This window comes from Tarenaya hassleriana, unplaced genomic scaffold (assembly GCF_000463585.1).
Source record: "Tarenaya hassleriana unplaced genomic scaffold, ASM46358v1 Cleome18, whole genome shotgun sequence".
Lineage (NCBI taxonomy): Eukaryota > Viridiplantae > Streptophyta > Magnoliopsida > Brassicales > Cleomaceae > Tarenaya > Tarenaya hassleriana.
In genome coordinates, this window is record NW_010965216.1 from 1,910,477 (window position 1) to 1,929,892 (window position 19,416).

General features: G+C 31.7%; 4 protein-coding genes across 4 annotated transcripts in view; 1 reads left to right on the top strand and 3 right to left on the bottom strand.

The window, feature by feature from the left end:
• Nucleotides 1-3,208: 3,208 nt before the first annotated feature.
• On the bottom strand, nucleotides 3,209-6,317 carry LOC104810500 (uncharacterized RNA-binding protein C17H9.04c-like). Its single transcript, XM_010536826.2, has 4 exons — nucleotides 6,256-6,317; nucleotides 4,349-4,784; nucleotides 3,605-3,745; nucleotides 3,209-3,503 (listed from the first exon to the last, which is right to left on the bottom strand). Exons 2-3 carry the CDS (start codon nucleotides 4,744-4,746, stop codon nucleotides 3,652-3,654), a joined length of 492 nt encoding a protein of 163 aa, XP_010535128.1. The 5' UTR covers nucleotides 4,747-4,784; nucleotides 6,256-6,317; the 3' UTR covers nucleotides 3,209-3,503; nucleotides 3,605-3,651.
• A 4,209-nt stretch (nucleotides 6,318-10,526) lies between these two features.
• Nucleotides 10,527-12,360, bottom strand: LOC104810501 (late embryogenesis abundant protein 2-like). Its single transcript, XM_010536827.1, has 3 exons — nucleotides 12,230-12,360; nucleotides 11,510-11,629; nucleotides 10,527-10,919 (listed from the first exon to the last, which is right to left on the bottom strand). The coding sequence occupies exons 1-3, from the start codon at nucleotides 12,284-12,286 to the stop codon at nucleotides 10,782-10,784; spliced, it is 315 nt and encodes a 104-aa protein (XP_010535129.1). The 5' UTR covers nucleotides 12,287-12,360; the 3' UTR covers nucleotides 10,527-10,781.
• A 2,478-nt stretch (nucleotides 12,361-14,838) lies between these two features.
• On the bottom strand, nucleotides 14,839-17,181 carry LOC104810502 (cytochrome c oxidase subunit 5b-1, mitochondrial-like). The gene is made up of 6 exons (XM_010536828.1): nucleotides 16,859-17,181; nucleotides 16,517-16,602; nucleotides 16,196-16,246; nucleotides 15,463-15,529; nucleotides 15,234-15,313; nucleotides 14,839-15,080 (listed from the first exon to the last, which is right to left on the bottom strand). Exons 1-6 carry the CDS (start codon nucleotides 17,031-17,033, stop codon nucleotides 15,018-15,020), a joined length of 522 nt encoding a protein of 173 aa, XP_010535130.1. The 5' UTR covers nucleotides 17,034-17,181; the 3' UTR covers nucleotides 14,839-15,017.
• A 2,004-nt stretch (nucleotides 17,182-19,185) lies between these two features.
• Nucleotides 19,186-19,416, top strand: part of LOC104810503 — a 982-nt gene continuing 751 nt past the window's right edge. The window contains exon 1 of the mRNA XM_010536830.1: nucleotides 19,186-19,377. Within this exon, the coding sequence (XP_010535132.1) occupies nucleotides 19,294-19,377 (84 nt within the window). The 5' untranslated portion in view covers nucleotides 19,186-19,293. The remainder of the gene's footprint in view (nucleotides 19,378-19,416) is intronic.

Genomic DNA, 19,416 nt, shown 5'->3' on the forward strand with positions numbered 1-19,416 from the left:
TCATTCAATCTCATCAGAAAATGAACAATGTTTCGACGATCGAGTAAGTCTATCCAACATTGTTCCACATCACACGTACATCCACCACATGTACATCCAGTACATGTACAAGAAGGAAATGGCTCAAAATTATTCAATTCTTCCAGAAGTGAAGTTAGCTTATTATAGTAATTCGCTAAACTCATAGAGCCTTGATGAATACTGTCTAACTGCTGCTGAATATTATAGATCTTAGAAACATTATTCAACTTGAACATTTTCTCTAAATGCCTCCACACATCCTTAGCAGATTCCAGATAAACAATCATACTGGCAACCTCATCACACAGAGTTACCTATCCAAGTAGTGACGAGATCATCACATCGACACCATGTCTCGTAAGTAGGATGCGAGGATACGGGTTTAGGAACCGTTCCATAGATGAATCCGAGCTTGTTCTTCGAGCGCAAAGCCTTTCGAACAAGTTGCGACCACACATTGTAATTTGACTCACCAACGAGCTTTGAAGTTACGAGCTGTAAGCTCATATTATCAGCAGCATGAAGATAAAGTGGATTCAAATACGGATTGAGTGCAGACACCGAATCCGCAGTAGTACCATAAACATGCTGAGGTACAGAATCCTCAGAATGCGACATCGTCGAAGAAGAAAATCAAGCGATTCAAAAGAAAAACCGAAAAGAAAACGAAGATCGATGAAAGAAAAACTTGATTAAGAGCTCTGATACCATTTTGCAATTCCAGATCTGAGAAGATTCGAGAGAGAAGAAACAAAACAATTTTGGAACAATTTTTTGATATTTCAAAAATAAAAAGGAAACTGAGTTTTATACAGCAAACCAGAAAACCAAAATAGACTAAACCGGAATCAACCATAAACCGAAAAGAAAAATTACTAAACCAATAAAACTATATCTCTATTAATTATTTATATCCAAATCTAAATCTAAATCTTCAAATACCCGAAAATTGAACTTTAAATCAAAATTCGGATAATGAAAATTTTAAAAACGGATATCCGTTTTGTTATGAATAATTATACCTACATCTATATAATATTTTTAAGAAAAATAATATTTTCCTACACGAATTTAGCAAAATATGTCATTTTCATACACGTATTTTTAATTTAGAAAAAAAAAACTATATTTGAATTCAAAATTTTCGGATTCTGTTAACTAATATATTAGTTAGGTAATTACTATAACTACCATACACGGTCAGCATGTTGGTTAACAGAGTCTGAAAAATTTTAACGAAAATTATGATTATATATTTAATTATTGTTAATTTTAACAATTCGTGTAGACATTTGAAAAATTTTGAATTCAAATATAGTTTTTTGTCAAATTAAAAATACGTGTATAAAAAAATCACAATTTTCTAAATTCGTATAGAAAAATATCATTTTTTCATATTTTTATAGAATATAATTGTTTTAGATTAAATAATTTTACATTACTCAGCATTATCTCAAAAAAAAACTAAATTTATTATTAATCTCTTATTATCTTTCTTGTTTCATATTTTTACCATAATTCATTCATATTTATAAATATATCTTTATACTCCAAATACTCGTAAACTGTAAATCTTGAATACAAATTTTAAAATAAGACATCAAAAACTTTTGGATACAAATCTAAATATCCTATAATTTTTTCGAATATTCAACCCGTATCCATCTCTACCAATAAGTTTTGATATGTGTAATATTGTATACAGAGAAAATCATCACTTTGGATAGTATATTTATATAGATCTAGTATAAAATAAGTCGTATTTGGGAATCTTTTACGAATCACAAGGATCTGACTTATCATTTATTTAAAGGGAAAATAGCAAAAAAATACACCAATTTGGTTAAAACTGACACATAAATACATCAATTTGTAAACTTGCCGATTAATACATCACATTGCAGTTTTTTGGCAATTTCCAACAAAGACGCTGACGGTAATGTTTGTCGTTAAAAATTGCTGACCTGGATTGTCTCTATCTGCCACGCAGACACCAGATCAGATTATATTGCCACATCAGAACTCGGTTTATCAATTTAAACCGAAATAAATTCACGCGGTTTGGAACATTTAACCTAACAAAACCGAAACCTTTTCTTTTACTGTAGATTCCAATTTCAATTCTGGAAATTCAACTTCACTTTACTGTAAAAAATGAGAAAATAATATAACACCATCATCAAGCAAAAACCACAATTTACCTTAATCTAATCAACATTTAAATGAAACTTACCCCATGTTGATATACTCTCGGCAACAATTCCAACCACTGAAGATTCCAATTTCAATTCTGCAACAAAACACAAATCAATTAGTTTTCTATAATAAACACTTAGAACCCCTATTAATTCCCATTTTAGGAACTAAACCCTTAAAACTTTCGGTTCGATTGCACTCACAACCCGAAGAACGACATAACCGAATCTCGTTCATTGACGGACATTACACACAACCCAGAAATCTCTTACCTTCCAGCTCAGACGAAATGAACTTTCGAAGTACTTCCGATGAAATCCACAGCGAAACAGACTTTCGAAGCACCTCCGACAATGAAACCCTAATCGCGATTTCACCCTCTCTCGATTTTCACCCTATCTCGATTTTCTCTCCGACGAAATGGAAGGTCCTTATCAGCCCACCGAAATCGACGGTGAAACACCTCCGACAAAGTCGACGGTGAAACCCTAATCGCGATTTCACCGACCTCTCTCGATTTCCTCTCTCGATTTCACCGTGTCTCGATATTTTACTTTTTCACGTGTTGAAATATCACATCTACAGTAAAAGAAAAGGTTTCGGTTTTGTTAGGTTAAATGTTCCAAACCACGTGAATTTATTTCGGTTTAAATTGATAAACCGAGTTCTGATGTGGCAATATAATCTGATCTGGTGTCTGCGTGGCAGATAGAGACAATCCAGGTCAGCAATTTTTAACGACAAACATTACCGTCAGCGTCTTTGTTGGAAATTGCCAAAAAACTGCAATGTGATGTATTAATCGGCAAGTTTACAAATTGATGTATTTATGTGTCAGTTTTAACCAAATTAGTGTATTTTTTTGCTATTTTCCCATTATTTAAATAAAATTTACATTATTCTTAATTTATTTTTTGTTTTCTGGGAAATACACTAAAAGATGCAGAAAAAGGAGAGGTGGCTAAAGCAACCCGCGACCAAAGAGAGAGAGGAAACAGTGAAGAGAATCTTCTTTAAAGAAAGCCATGCATGCAGCAGCGTACAATGATTAAATAAAAAAAAACTCTCAAAAACAGCAAAAACATAAAGCAAAAATAATAATAAAAAGGAAAAAATGATAGAAAAAGAAAGATAATAATAATAATAATAATGGATAATACATCCAAAGGATCACAGCTAAAGTTACTATATCAGTCCTCGTGAAAACATCTAACAAAATTCAACTTATCATTTTGGATCCCTCCTCCTCTGTTTCATGGAAGTCCTCTGTTTCATGGAAGCAGTGCCTGCAAATATATCAATTTAAAAAAAAACATAAATAAAATGAGATTTATCGTATATATAATGTGTATATATATATATATATATAAAATATAAATGGAAATACCCAAAAGAATGGGAGGCATGCATGGATGGCATAAAAGGCATTGGAACTCAGTAGGAGGAGGTTCTGTTGGTGAAGTCTCTCGGGGCGCTGCATCTAAAGCATTCCATTCTGCTCGCGAAGTTGTGTTCATTGCAACCAAATCTGTCACCATCCCACAATTTATTTTTAGTAATAAAAAAAAGCATACGTCTTTACATATATACATATATATATATATATATAATGTATATATCTATGTGTATGTTCATAGTTCAGCTTGTCTTATCACTAATCATTTTCTCATGAACAGAAACGGACAAATGGGCCGTGATCCATATATAATAATCATGTGGAGTATTACAACAATAGACTCATGGATATTAATTAACAATGTTAATTTGATTTTAACTTAATCACTCACCTTTTTCCATTCGTTGTTTCGGTTGGATATTTGTGTAATTCACTTTGCTAATAATATATTTAACCACTAGATTTATGAACCCAAATTAATGTTGCGTACTTGTTTATGTCATGTGTTTGGAGACTAAAAAATTAGAAATTATACAAAATTTACATGATTTTAGACTTTATGCGTTAAATATATTTTATTTCGCTTTTTTCATTGTATCCTCGAATTACATAAGTTCTGTTCAGAAAACTATTTCATCTATTTTATGATATTCTGTGCGAAAAAGGCAATAAAATAACTCCAAATATAATTATGTATGTTATATAATAGTGTTGAAAATTAAAGTATATTATTACCTGGTGCAGATCCAGTCGCCGGATTTCCAACTAGAGCGACCGCCTCCGGCTAGCCTGGACCGCATCATGTCACCGTCGAAGATTCCGGCGGCGGCAGCGGCGGAGGCGGAGTCATCCTTAAAAGCGCCGCACTTGAAGCAGCAGGAGCGACTGGCGAAGTTGTGGGTCCCGCAGTTGCCGAGCGTGCAGTACCAGTCACCTGGACGGACGTCGGAGCCGGTGGTGAACCCTAACGCCGCCGACATAGCCGCCGCTCGTCCGCCGCTGATGCCGGCGTAACCTCCGAAGTCTCCGGCGCCGACGGAGGAGCGAGAGTCACCGCATCGCTGGCACGATTCCCGCCGCTGGAAGTTGAGATGGCTGCACGACCTGCAGTTCCAGTCTCCCGGTCTGTTCATGTTTTTTGATCTTTTTTGCGTATGTAAGTTATATTTTCCTGCATCATTTTGTAAAGAAAAAATAAAGGTTAAATCTATATCTTTCTTTAACCTTTTCCTTTATTTCGACCCACGGTTAAAAAAATAATTGTTTCTAACTGATATTAAAAAATTGTTTCGAGTTAATATATATATATATTATACGTGTATAATATCATCCTATATATATTTCTGATAACAGAATAAAAATTGAGTCGACTATACAATATCATTGTGCCTATACAGTATATTGTATATAAGATAAGTTAGTTTTAAAACATGGATTTCAATTATATTTTAGCTATGTTATCCTTAATGTTTTGTTTCGGTTTATAACAATAAAAAACGATTTAAATATCTCCTAAGCCCCTAACTCCTAAGTCTCCTAATGTTTTTTAATTAATATGCATTTTTCTAAATGCTGTGGAGAGTTTACGTAACATATATAATATTAACATATGATCGTAAAGAGAAAAAGGGGTATTATATGATAAAAGACAATTAATACCGATCGATGGTTCTATCGAGTTTGAGAGACTATTCACATGCCATATGCGTTCAATTGAATATACGGGAAAATCTTTATATGATATACAAATATAGCAATAACCAAACTATATTATATGCAACGACAAAAGAAGAAGAAGAAGAAGAAGAAGGTGAGATAACAAGAAAACAAGAACTAACCCTCGATAGAAGTGGAAGAGAGAGAGAGAGAGAGAGATTGTGTGTTAAGTGAAAGAGGCGAAGAAGAAGACAAGACCGCGAGGCTTTATTACGTTGGTGTCTGAAAGAGTCAGAGGAGGGAGAGGGGCTTTATATAGGACACGAGAAAGAGATTTGCTCTCGCCTCTATTTTTTTTTTATGAAAAAAAAATCTATTTGTTATTTTGCAACCTTCCATAAAAGAAGAGAGAGAGAGAAAAAAAGAGGTGGGATTAAAAAAATCAATAAAATAAATTAAAGAGAAATTATAATAAAAAAAAAAAAGGGTCGGGTGAAACATTCCGGCTGTGATTCCAAAGCCTGAAAATTTTGAATGGAGTTACTTTGGCCATAGCTTCGCTTTAATTATTAGGTTTTTTCCTTTTGTGGATGAGATGCATCATGCATGTATGCATGCACGTAACCTTTTGATTTTGCCTTTTTTTTTTCCCTTTCAATATTAATATGTCAAGATGATCATATATATATATATATATATATATATATACCTATTATTAATATCTATATATGTATAATCTCTATGCTAGGATGTTATAGGCATAATTCATTCACATCAACCCATATATATATATATATATATATATATGTAGAAAAACAATTAAAGGTGAATCCACTCTACGATATACGTCCAATGCAATGAAGAATTAAATGACTGGAAAGCATGCATGGACGTTGAGTTATGTCTTTGTTCATAAAAATGATGTTTCTGCCATTTAAGCGATGGCGATGAAACAGTTCCGTTGAAATGTCCAAACAAGAACTAACCCTCGATAGAAGTGGAAGAGAGAGAGAGAGAGAGAGATTGTGTGTTAAGTGAAAGAGGCGAAGAAGAAGACAAGACCGCGAGGCTTTATTACGTTGGTGTCTGAAAGAGTCAGAGGAGGGAGAGGGGCTTTATATAGGACACGAGAAAGAGATTTGCTCTCGCCTCTATTTTTTTTTTATGAAAAAAAAATCTATTTGTTATTTTGCAACCTTCCATAAAAGAAGAGAGAGAGAGAAAAAAAGAGGTGGGATTAAAAAAATCAATAAAATAAATTAAAGAGAAATTATAATAAAAAAAAAAAAGGGTCGGGTGAAACATTCCGGCTGTGATTCCAAAGCCTGAAAATTTTGAATGGAGTTACTTTGGCCATAGCTTCGCTTTAATTATTAGGTTTTTTCCTTTTGTGGATGAGATGCATCATGCATGTATGCATGCACGTAACCTTTTGATTTTGCCTTTTTTTTTTCCCTTTCAATATTAATATGTCAAGATGATCATATATATATATATATATATATATATATACCTATTATTAATATCTATATATGTATAATCTCTATGCTAGGATGTTATAGGCATAATTCATTCACATCAACCCATATATATATATATATATATATATATGTAGAAAAACAATCTATTACAATTGTTTTTATATGAGTGACAAATTAATATTTGTCTAAACAAGAGAAATTTCCAACAGAATCTTGAGGAAATTGGGTCAAAACATCATGGAACTCATCATGAGCTACGAAAGGAGAGCCAACAGTTCAAGAGGAGCCCCACCTCAAAAGAAAGAGAGATCTTGTAAACCTATCGACACGACATGGCATACACTATCAAATTAATCTCATATAAAAAAAAATTATAATTCAAAGTCCTTTGACTCATACCCTTTTGGACCCTTCGCCCTATTTAAAATTAAAAATATTTATTGGATATATAATAGTTACATGGTATATACTTCAACGCCAAGGAATCCAATTCTCAACCTATATATAATAAGTCCCTGGATATATATATACATGCATATATATATATATATATATATATATATATAATTCTACAACCGAAGAAATCGACCTCTAAACCCTAATACATTCTCAAACTTTTTTGTTCAAATTGATTAGCCAAACCGACTCACTTGAGATCCATAACATATTTTTCAGTGTTGGCACTTGTGGTGTACTATTTTCTTAAAACAAAGACAAAACTATGGGATTATTTTGAATAACTACATGAATCAATATTCTAATCAAATTAGATATGTATTGTGATATTTCCACTAATTATATGATCTAATAAAGTTATAACGTTTAAATGACGCAGCAATTAAGTATAGAGATTAATGTGTATTCATGCATGTGTGGTTTTTAACTTTTTATTAGGCATAATTGAAAATGAGCAGAATTTACATTCTATAAAGACTGATGATATTTTCTAGGTATTATATGTTTTATTCAGTTCCGATTATTCTTTAATGTGTGACAACATGATAATTAAAGGTATATGATTTAATTCAGATTATATATTATGCATTTCTTATGTATTTTAAAATACTAACAGGTTCAGTAAATGAAGCTATACAAACATAAAATATTTTGTTTGTTTGAGTATATAATTTGATTAGGTATTCTATCTTGGAATTGATAAATTAAGGATATTGTTTAATCGTTAATATTTTTTTTTCGGTAATGTCTCTTTCAATTATACTTTAAGGGGGCAAAGAGAATCGACAGCCGAGAAACATAACACAATAAAAATTGGTGTTGCTTTTGAATTTTTTTTGGGAATATTCACGTTTTTCTTGTTACTTTTATTTGCTACAAGTGAAATCCTCCTTTGCTTAGCGGCAACGTAACAAAAGATACACACACACACACATATATATATATATATACACACACATGACACATGGCATGCCACGGTAGGTTTGGCATCTTCCTATACGTTACGAATACATCTATCTACACTTTATCTTTTCCTTTTTTATATGTGTGCGACATTGTCTACGTCAATATATATACGAGATATCATTTTGATGATATTATATTTTACATAGATAATAATTAAGCAAACAACTTTAATTTAACCACACCACTGGTTTAATATTTTATTTGATGTATAGTTTCCACCAAATGCATGCCGAGTGTCTCATAAACATTTTTCTTTTTTGGTCTCCCAAAGGTATCCTAAAGACTTATTTTTTTCTAATTTTTGGGTTAAACCCACTTGCAAAAGCCCTAAATATCATATTAGGATGACGAATATCTCGAAATTAAAAACTTATTTTTATAAAAAAAACATGTGTTCTTTATTTCAAATCGATTTTTTTTTCAATTTATATGAGAATTTTATTACTATATAAAAAAATATACGTTCCAAAAACAACCGATATTAAGTTAGCTTTAGAATCCTACAGAACTGGATATTCAAAAAGATTAAAATAATACTATAATTAACGTAGCATTAACAAATGATCAACTAAAACTAATGATTTAAACTAATTTGTTTTCAGCACTAATAATGTCTTGAATCTTGATGGATAATATGAGAGGAAATATGATAATGCATAAAAATGTCATGTCCAAATTTAAAAAAAAAAAACACAAAAAGAGGAAAGAAAAAAAGATAAAGGGGAAAACAAAAGGGAAGGGGCAGAAATGGAGAGTTTCAATAAAGATAATTATAAAAAAAAAAAAATTGAGGGGTGATGTCGATGGAATAAGTCTTCGAGGTTTTCGTTTTGACCATCTTTTCTTTTCTTCTCTCTCCACCACTTTATTTTTCTTCTTTTTTTGATTTTATTGTATTACACTTGAAAATAAACAAATCAAATAAATTTCACATTCAGAAAATTTTCAAAATTAAAAAAAAAAAAAAGAGAAAGAGGGGAATGCAATGTGTCTGGAGTCCATTCTCTTGGAGAAGGGTAAAGAAAAGGCAAACGCAAAAGAGAGAAGAACAAAGGGAACTGAGCTTGATTCGATTCTCTCATCGGTAATCCCATCCATGCATCATCACCTTTTATATATGTGTATATATATATATATATATATGTTTTACATAAAAAATATTGGGTTATGAGTTTATTCTACGATCAAATTATAGTTATGTTGCATTCTAGGTATATTCGGATAGGAATTTAAAGAAATATAATTTCAGAAGAAATCTTGATTCTATAAGATTTGGGATCAAATTTGGATGAGTATGAATGGCATAATGATAGCAAGATTAAAAACCCTTTGTTACAAAAGACGGTTTTTCAAGACTTGATTTGGAAAATATAGTTCATATGCTGAAATTAGAAAATAAATAGAAAAAGAATTTGATAGTCGAAAGAAGGAATAGAATTCGGGATTAGCTACCATGAAAACAAAATATAGAATAGTTCTAATATATATATATATATATATCATACTATATCTAGTCGAATAGTTTGAAATAAATACTTTATACAAAATAAGATGTTGTAAGAACAAATTATATAGTGATAGTCTGTGAAGTAATTGAAGTAATGCGAGCTATTAGATGATTGCTTCTCTGTTTTTGTTATCTCTTATTCTCTAACGAAATTAGATTACCATCCAATAGGATATGAGTTCATTTCATGTAATTTGAAACCGAGGTATTATCTAAAATACCATCTTTTTTCTAAAACTATTTATATACATACTTTTTTCTTCGGATATTACAATATGACTACAATGATAATATGATCACATTGGTTACATTAAATTTGTGTGACCAGATTAAGTCACCATGATCACACGTTATAAATCATATTAATCATTTGGTGAAACTATGATAAAATTAGCGTTAGGACTAATATGAACACCATATAATCATATTGTCATTCTATTCACATGATCACGAGAAAGATATATCCACAAATAATTTTAGCAAAATTTGGATATCTTGGAGATTTGCTTTTTGAAACCTCATAGTTGAACTTCCAAACTAATATACGAATTTTAAATTTTACATAAAAATACATCCAATTTTTCCAATTCCCATTTAAAATCAATTTTTCCAAAGATTCTCGAAAAATATATAGAATTTTACAAAAAAAAAACTACACGTTAAACAATAAACGGCGTCATTAATTTCTTTGACATTTTAAATTTTTTGTATTAATTTTGGAAACTCATAACAAAAATGATGTATTTAAATGGGATTTTTCCTTAATTTAACTTTAGTATACCCAAACGTCTAATTAATACCATTTTAAGCAAATTTAATAATACTTTTTTGAAGAAAAAAAGAGAAATTAAATAAAGAGAGCATCATATATTGACATAAAAAAACTGATAGATTCATAAGATTAACCAATCTTATAAGGGGTACGAAGAGAGAGAGACATGTGAAATGCCCCAAACCACACGTCCCAAATAAACAAATACCAAAACAAGATCGAATATCGAATATTACTTTCTATTACAAATCATGGAAAGTTTATATAATTCCATAATTTGTATTATTATCTTAATTTGAGAACATATTATTATTATTATTGCGTATTTCTTCAAACGCGAGGACCAGGGTTGGTCGGGTGGTTCCTGCCGGTGGTCGGATTGCCGGTATTGTTGTCGGAGTTCATGCCGAGTGTGTTCTTCACGGCATCGGCTGCTCCTTGTGCCATGCTCTTCACTTGTACCCCCGTCTGTATTTAATTAATACATATATTGTTACAAATATTTTATATATTTCGTGACCGTTCAATTTAATTTTGGATAGAAATCAAGAAAATTATCAGAAAAAAGAGAAATCCTGTACTTGTAAAAAATCTTAAATAAATATACGATTTTTAAAAAAAATTTCAAATATATACATAATTTTTTTAATTCCTATATTAAATCCTGAATTTTTTAAAAACAATGAAAATAAATAATGAACTTTTAAATTATGCTGAAAACCGTCATAAAATTAAATCTTATAATTTTAAATGATTACCAAATACCATGATATGAAATTTTAAAATTAGTATATTTATTTATAATGTTTTTAGAAATTCTTGTATTAGCATATGATTTTAAAAAACAATTAATTACTGTTTAAAAGCACATCTTAGATCTTGGTCGGTATCTATAGTTATAGTTGACACGTGTTATTTCATGTTGTGCACATACACGTGGATCTATGCCACTGGCCAAATTTCCCACTACACACATAGATATATATGTATGTATAGATATAAATAAAAATGTGTTATAATATATTGAAATTAGGAAATAAATAGGGAATGAAAATTGCCTGTTGAAGGAAGCTTGAGGCCTGCGAAGTGATTGAAGGGTTGTTCTGATCGGACTCTGAGTTCTGAGATGCTTCGTTCAATGCGTTTGATGCCTTGTTCACGTATTCATCCTTCTTGATCTGATTCATTTGTGTATATATATAACCAAAACATCAAGTAAAGAAATAAAATAATTCTTTTTCAGAATATTTTTTGTTAAAAAAAAAGAAATAAAATAATTGGAGAATTAATGGATAATCCTATTAAAATCTAAGTAAAATCATGATGATGTCTAAATTAATGACCAAAGAAAATATAATTTTCACAGCGCAAATTCCAAATATTTAGTATTTTTATGATTCAAAAATACCAAAAAAAAACATATTAGTGGGGAATAACCACATAATATCGGGTATTAATGTATACTTTTGTAACTAAATTAGGAATAATTCAGAATGGTGGTGGATTGTAATACAAAACAGATTTTCATATTTAAAACATGAAGGAAGCAATAAAATTTAATATTTTTTTTACTAAAACATGCGTTAACATTATGTGAAATTTTCTTCACTCGATTCAGAAAATTCATTAGTTTCCATTTATTCATTATTTGGATTAGAACTACAGAATAGTGAAATAAAATATTATATTAAGGAATATAATATTGAAAGTTAATTAAAAGTGTACATAATAATACCAAATTTTTATATATTATTACTATATCGATTCCATATCCGTACCTGAGCTTGACCGGTGATCTCTCCGGCCTTGTGGCTCAACTCCTGAGTCGACGACATTGTTCTTTTTTTTTTTTTTCCGGTGTGGTGAGTTTTATCAAATATTGTGAATATAATAAAATAAAATAAAAATATCTCTGTAAATGTAGAAATTTGAGTGTCCAATCCAATAATCAGACATTAGCATTTATATAAATTTTCAAAAGTGGTATTTTAGGAAACCTCCTATATCTATGGATCTTTGGGTTGACACTTGGCAATTGAATTTGCGATTTGATATCTTTTATTTTGGAGATTGGTAAACAAATTCTGTGGAGGTGAGGGGTTCAAGGACTAAGTTGCTTGGTCAAAGAGGGGATGAGTTCCACTCGTTAATTAATTAACTTTCTTATTAATTTCTTATCCTGAAATGTAAAATACATGTAACCGTACATATGTATACATGGTTACTAGTAAAATTTGGATTCTGCATCTTGAAAAATTGTCAATAAATTGTAGATTTTTTTTTTCTCATCATTTTCAAAATTAGACTCCAATAATTCAATTATAAATTTGATTTTGGATTGTGATATCATGCATTTTGTATTATTCATATACCTAAAGTTTATAATTGAGTGATTTACATGTTATAAAAAATAAAAGTGTCTTAATTTTATGCCCATTTAATGTAAACTATTCAAACAATATTTTAAAGTTGGAATCGGTCGACATGTAAATCGAGTATCCAAAATTTGATATACAAATATAGAATCGATATCTAAATCGAATATCTGAAATTTTGGATATGCATCCATGATTTAAAAAATACGAGTCTATTAATAACGAGAATCCGACTTTTAGGTTCAAGTTTAGATATCAACTATTACCTCTATCAATATAAATACGAGAATGAATTTTCAAACTTTGAAACCCTAACTTCAAAATCAGTATTTTAAAATCACGGAAATCAAACTTGTATTCCTATTATAACAAATCCTATTGACCTGATCCAAACTTAATGTATATTTCCTAAGTGAAATAGATCACTTAGCGTTTATTCCATCTCGAATTCGAATTTTTAAGTTTGGGAAGAAATATACACAGAGTTTTTTTTCGATCTATAGGATTAATTTGAGATTCGATCTATGATATTTGATTATCAAAAAAACATTATAGGGATAAGAAGTGAATAGAAGTACAAGTGTTTATTGTGTTATGTATATTAATGTGTTCATGGTGCCACTGCTGTGGTGGATTGTGTTTCCCTGTTACCATTTCTCCCTATCATTATGTACACATATTTATAATAGGTGGAGATAAATAAAAATGAATGGCATTTCACATGCAAATAGATGTTTTTTTGAAAGAAATGAACGGACCTTTTAACATGAATTTTCTTTTAAAATTCAAATACTGGTGAGATCATAAATTTAATCGATGTTCGTCGGATTAAATTGACATTTCACGTTACAACATCAAAAACATTCCTCATGACAAATGTTTATTTATTTATTTGAATTTTATGTATTCTGCCAGATTTTGTAGTAATATTTAAAAGGACTTGGATTTGTAGCAACTATATGTTACAATCTATAACGGTCTTTACTCAGATTTTATGTTCTAATTTTTTGGTAGATCAGTTTTATTAGATCCGGTAGAAACTAAAATATACCTGTTTATTAATTAATTAATAAGATCTTTAAAAATTAATTAAAACTCATATAAATTAGACCTATATTTATGGGTTGAATAACCGGGTTATTGATGTCACGTCGAGAATTCCTCGTCTCCATCTCTCCTTCGAACTTTGTTTTAATTTTTTTTTAATAGAATTTTAAATATTCGGTTGGTTTGGTTTGGTTAGTAGTACTTAACCAATTACGGATTTACGTTAGGAAGAATTCGAAGCCTTGTATATCTTATGTATTTAGGTATCTTTTTTTTTCTTTTCCTTTTTAATATATTTTATTTTAAAAATGTGTATAGAAGGAATCGTAAGGCAACGGGAAAACCAACTTTGAACATCATTCAATGTAGCACGAACCTCGTAGTAAAACAAGAAGTGGAGATAACGCATATTTTGTTTTATATATTTTATAAAGTTCATACCCGAAAATATGAAAATATATATATTTATCCACGCGGTAACTCTCCTCTTGTTTTTGACCCTTTTTGTTTTAATATCCTATTTACAGAAATGTAAATTTCTTTCAAACTTTTTAAAGGGGTAAAATAGAAACCACCCATTAACATAGTAACTTATTCGAATATGAAATTTCAAATTAGGAAAACAAAACAAATTTTCATTCATAGTGTAACAGAAGATAATAGTTTATCAAGCTACACCAAGCGCAAAAACACACGCCCAATTGAATTATTTTCACAAAAGGTAAATAGTATCAAATTGGATATCTAAAGTTCGGGTACTCGAGTGGTTCGGCTCCAGCGATGGATTCAAAACCCGAAGAGATCCGGACCCGAATTGATACTATAAAATTTTGAACTGTCCAAGAAGATGCAAGGGTTTCTCAATTTTCAATGAGAAACATCGGGCACGATGAAGAATGACGACAATCAAACCTCATACACACATTTATAAGATTTTGTGGAACGAACGACCCGACAAGGAAACATGGATGAAAGAATTGGGAAACTCATAATGCAATTGATTTGTTACAGACGAAGAGCTGCAAATATCAACGGGAAACAAAAATGATACCAACAGCAACATTTGTCTCGAGTTCTAGACCAATTTTTTATTTGAATCTGAAAAGTTTGTGAGAAAGAAAGAAAGAAAATTGAACCTCGGGAATCAGTGATGGTCGTCGTTGTCATCGTGCCCGTCTGGAGGCCCACCAGGGCCAACCACTTCAAGCTGCCATACGGAAAATTTCGCGAAATGTCAAACCGAATTCGGTAACTTCACATGCTCTCAAGTATGAATTCTTCAATCGAATCATGCAAGATTGATAAAAACTTTCCACACAATTTATTCATGGACCATCAGATTCGTAACGGTTTAACTTACCTCGAAGTATTGTGAGCACACTGGGCATTCATAAGGCTTGCCCTTCTCCAGCCAGAACCACACGACATCATGCTCATCCTCTGCAGTTTTCATCACAGAGTGAACAAGCAAATCTTAGTGTAGTTGTTTAATTTATCAAAGCTCAAGTGTTACTAATTTCCCGAGTATCAGACTGGAAAACTGAAATCTCAGAGATAATGCCATGAATGGGTGAAGAGAAGTGACTTACCGCCTTCACCACCAGGGCATCCAACAATTCTCTTGTCATAGTACGACTTAATGACAGCAGGAGCTTCCTAATGGTACACAGAAATGGAAAACAGATAAGGGCCAAAATCCAATATTGTTGCACATAAAAATAATTTGGGCATCATTGACCAGATTTTATCATCACCAATATAAATACAAGTACCATGAACTGTGGTCGGTTAGAGGTCAGTCGTCAGATTAGTACCACATGCCAGTCAAATTTATGCATATAAAAAACACCTTACAGTCGGCACTATCCATCACACATCCGAGACAGCAAAAGAAAGAACTGACTAACAAGAATCAAGACTAAAGAATAAACTGGAAAAAAAATAAAAGATTCAACCACTGCTCACTTAAGCAGTTCAGTCTGAAGTATATGGATACATAAAGATGGAACCGGTTAAACAACATAGCCGAGAAAATTAGCCAGAATTAAATCACATAAAAGACTAATGCTGGTGGAGATCATGAAAACAACCCAACAAAATAGATAAAATCCATTGACCCTACTGGAGTTAGGCAGTGTATGCATGGTTCGCTAAGCTAGGCTTGTTTCGGTTACCCTGTCTATCGGTTCTAAGAAAATATACGCACAATTGATATCATTGCCAGAAAAAGTGACAAAAGTTCACATTTTGCATTGAAAATTCAGTCACATAATACAAAAATGAGACAGATTTCTCTCTTGTATTGCAAAGTAGACTACTAACCTTTGTTCCGAAAGGACCTTCAGGGTAGTCGATGTCAAGCAACTTCCTTCCCTGTAAAATGCATCCATAAAAGAAATGTCAGAACAAATTTTCCGACACAAGGCGATATCGAACCAGAGCTCTACTCTGGTCAAAATAATCATCTTTGCATATTTAAAGAGTTGTATGATTCATCGTTATTCTAGAATCAAACAGAACATTTCTTATCCAGAAAAGACACAAGTGAAGTAAAACCAGATGCTTCTGATAGCACTAAATGATGCATCCTTGCTGTGATGGCGATATTAAAACATAGAGATAAACAGAGACATAAGCAATCACCTCCAACTCAGCCTCAAGCTCTTCTTTCTCATGTCCGGTAGCGATAGGCATCACATCCTCCACCTTCTTCTTCACGGAGGTCTCCCCTGCAGAGTACAAACGTAACGACGATCATTCATCGTCATCCATGGCTCAAAAGAGAGGAGAAACGACAATATAAGCATCAAACCGATCTATTTTTCCTTTTTCAACATCCGCATTTGTCAAAATCTGACACCAAAACATCTACCGCAAACGATATGGTAAAGCAGATTATACGGCGAGAATCTCATCCAAGTCTACCACAGAAATGGCTCCCAACGCAAGATCTGGAAAACAGAAACTACAGCAAGGATTTATCACCTGATTCGGAGCCGAAGCTTCTACGGAAAACAGAAGAAGAGGCAAAAATGGCTGTTCGATCGGCAGAGAGATAGGAGCTGACGGGCTTGGCGGCAGCGGCATATCGGAGATACGACGCAGCGGAGGCATCAGTGGCTAGGGTTTTGAGGTGAGAGGAGACGATTCTTCTCCACATGGTTATGTCGATTTCGAAGGATTAGGCTATGGAGTTGTGTGATGATCTCAGGTTCACGCCCTGCCTCTCGAAGGATCTGCGATGGAGAATGTGTTTTTCCCCTCACTGGTTCTTCAGAAGAACATCATCATCATCATCATCATCTTCCCGGCGAAAAAAAGCCCTCAATGTTGGGCCTTGGACTGATTTGGTACGTGTGGAATACTGACACGTGCGAGTGATACCCCTTTAGCAGATCGACCCTTCAAAATATGTGAATTTGGAGAAAGATTACTTATATTTTAATTTTATCAAAAAGATCCTCAAAGCTTATCGATTGACCACGACAAAAAAAAAAAAAAAACTCAATGAAATTGCAATTAGGGGTCGGCATTTGCCCATTCCGTTTCGTTTTTGCATAGCTAAACTGATCGGTAGATATAATTAATCGGTATCGATTTGGATCCGGTTTACAATTCGAAATGTTATATTTTTTTTAAAATAAAATAAAATGTGAACTGAATATAAAACAATCGAAAAACTGAAGCATATTAGTAAAATAAATATTTTTAAATAAAAAAATTGAAAAGAATTTTAATCCAAATTAATATAATATAAAAAGTTCAAACCTAAGTGGATATAAATTTACTAAAAATGAATAACTGGAATCTGAAAATATTATAACCCAGATATCCATTTCCACATAAACTCAAATACATTTTAGAATCTAAGGAATTCGACTGGTTGTACCGCAGCGGATGCGGTTGTGGATGACGGCGTTTTCAAAACCGATTATGAATGATAAGTACTGATTGGTTGATAAACTGTTGTTGGCAGCAATTGCGGGTGGGTGCGGTTAGAAGTAAATGGTTCGTTGCGGTTGCAGTTGTGTTGTGATATAAATTATAAAAAAATATTATTTTAAAATAATTTTTTATAATAATTTTAATTAAATTTTTAGTATCATTTGGTAATTAAATTTTTAATAATTTTAATTATTTACTAAATTTATAATAATTAGAATTTCGCTTAATAATCATTATTAAATCTAAAAAGTACACTATTATATATTTTTTATTAAAATATAATACTAAAAAATAATATCAAATCATAACACTAAAAAAATCATCATAAATATATATATGAGAGTTTTATATAATTTTTAATGAAGATATTTTAGTTTTTTTGTCAAAACGCCGAAAACCGTTACCAAAACGCAAGTTAGAAGTTGCGATTAGAAAACATAAGTTTGACTGCGATTGCGGGTGGTTGCGGTTCAACCAGTCAGTTTTTCAATTGCCTGCAACAGCTAGAAATCTCAACCGCTCTGTTTGCGGGTAGCGGCGGTGCAATCAGTCGTACTCTAAATTAGTAACTCCATTGCAATTTCAAAGCTCTAGATAACAATTAAAAATATAATTTATAAAAAAATATTCGAAAAGATTATATAATTTATAAAATTTACAAAAACATTCAGAAAATCTAAGAGGTTTAATAGAAAATATTTTGAAGTTTTTAAAATTAAAACAAAATGATAATTAAGATTTTGTAAATTTGGTTTTCCTAAAAATATAGAAAACATTTTAGCGAAATAATTAATTAAAATCTAAAAACTTCATTTAAAAAAAAATAAAAAATAAACTCTCACTATTTATATCCTAAATAATCTCTAAATCAACACACTTAGAATACATCAGACGTGAACCATCACAACATACAATTATGAATTTGACAATATACATTTCAAACATTTCTCTATACCTTGCAAATACAAATATTTCTATCTACAAAATGAAAAGTTTGAATCTTCGCCCATTTCGTCACGGACCAACCAATAAACTCGTTCTTCCCCCCAACTCGTGGACCGATTGTACATCCATGACGTTGACCGTATACATGACAAAGAGCCAATTCATGCAACGAAAATGATACCATTGAAAAATAATTACTTCAAATAATTAATTATGACGAAAAAAAACACTAGAGAAAAAAAAGCGAAAAGTGGACCGGACAGAGACAAACATGACGCGGTCCACGCGTTCAACCTTATCCATCACCTAAAGCTATAGAATCTCCTACTCTAACGTCCACGTGAATAACATGCACCACGCCATGAATGCTTGTAGATTTTTTCCATAAATACCCTCTCTGACCTCGGGTACAAACAAATTGCATTTCAGTTAAATCATAGTCTCAAACCCTAAATTTTTACCCTCATCCATCTTCATCTTCTTCCCAAAATCCCACTTCTTCACATCTCTCTCTCTCTTTTATCGTTGCCATGGCTACGATTATCTCCTGCTCCATCCCATCGACGATCCGAGCTTCATCCGGATCTGTCAAAAAACCCGACCCGGATCGGAAGGGAGCCGAAGCTTCTACGGAAAACAGAAGAAGAGGCAAG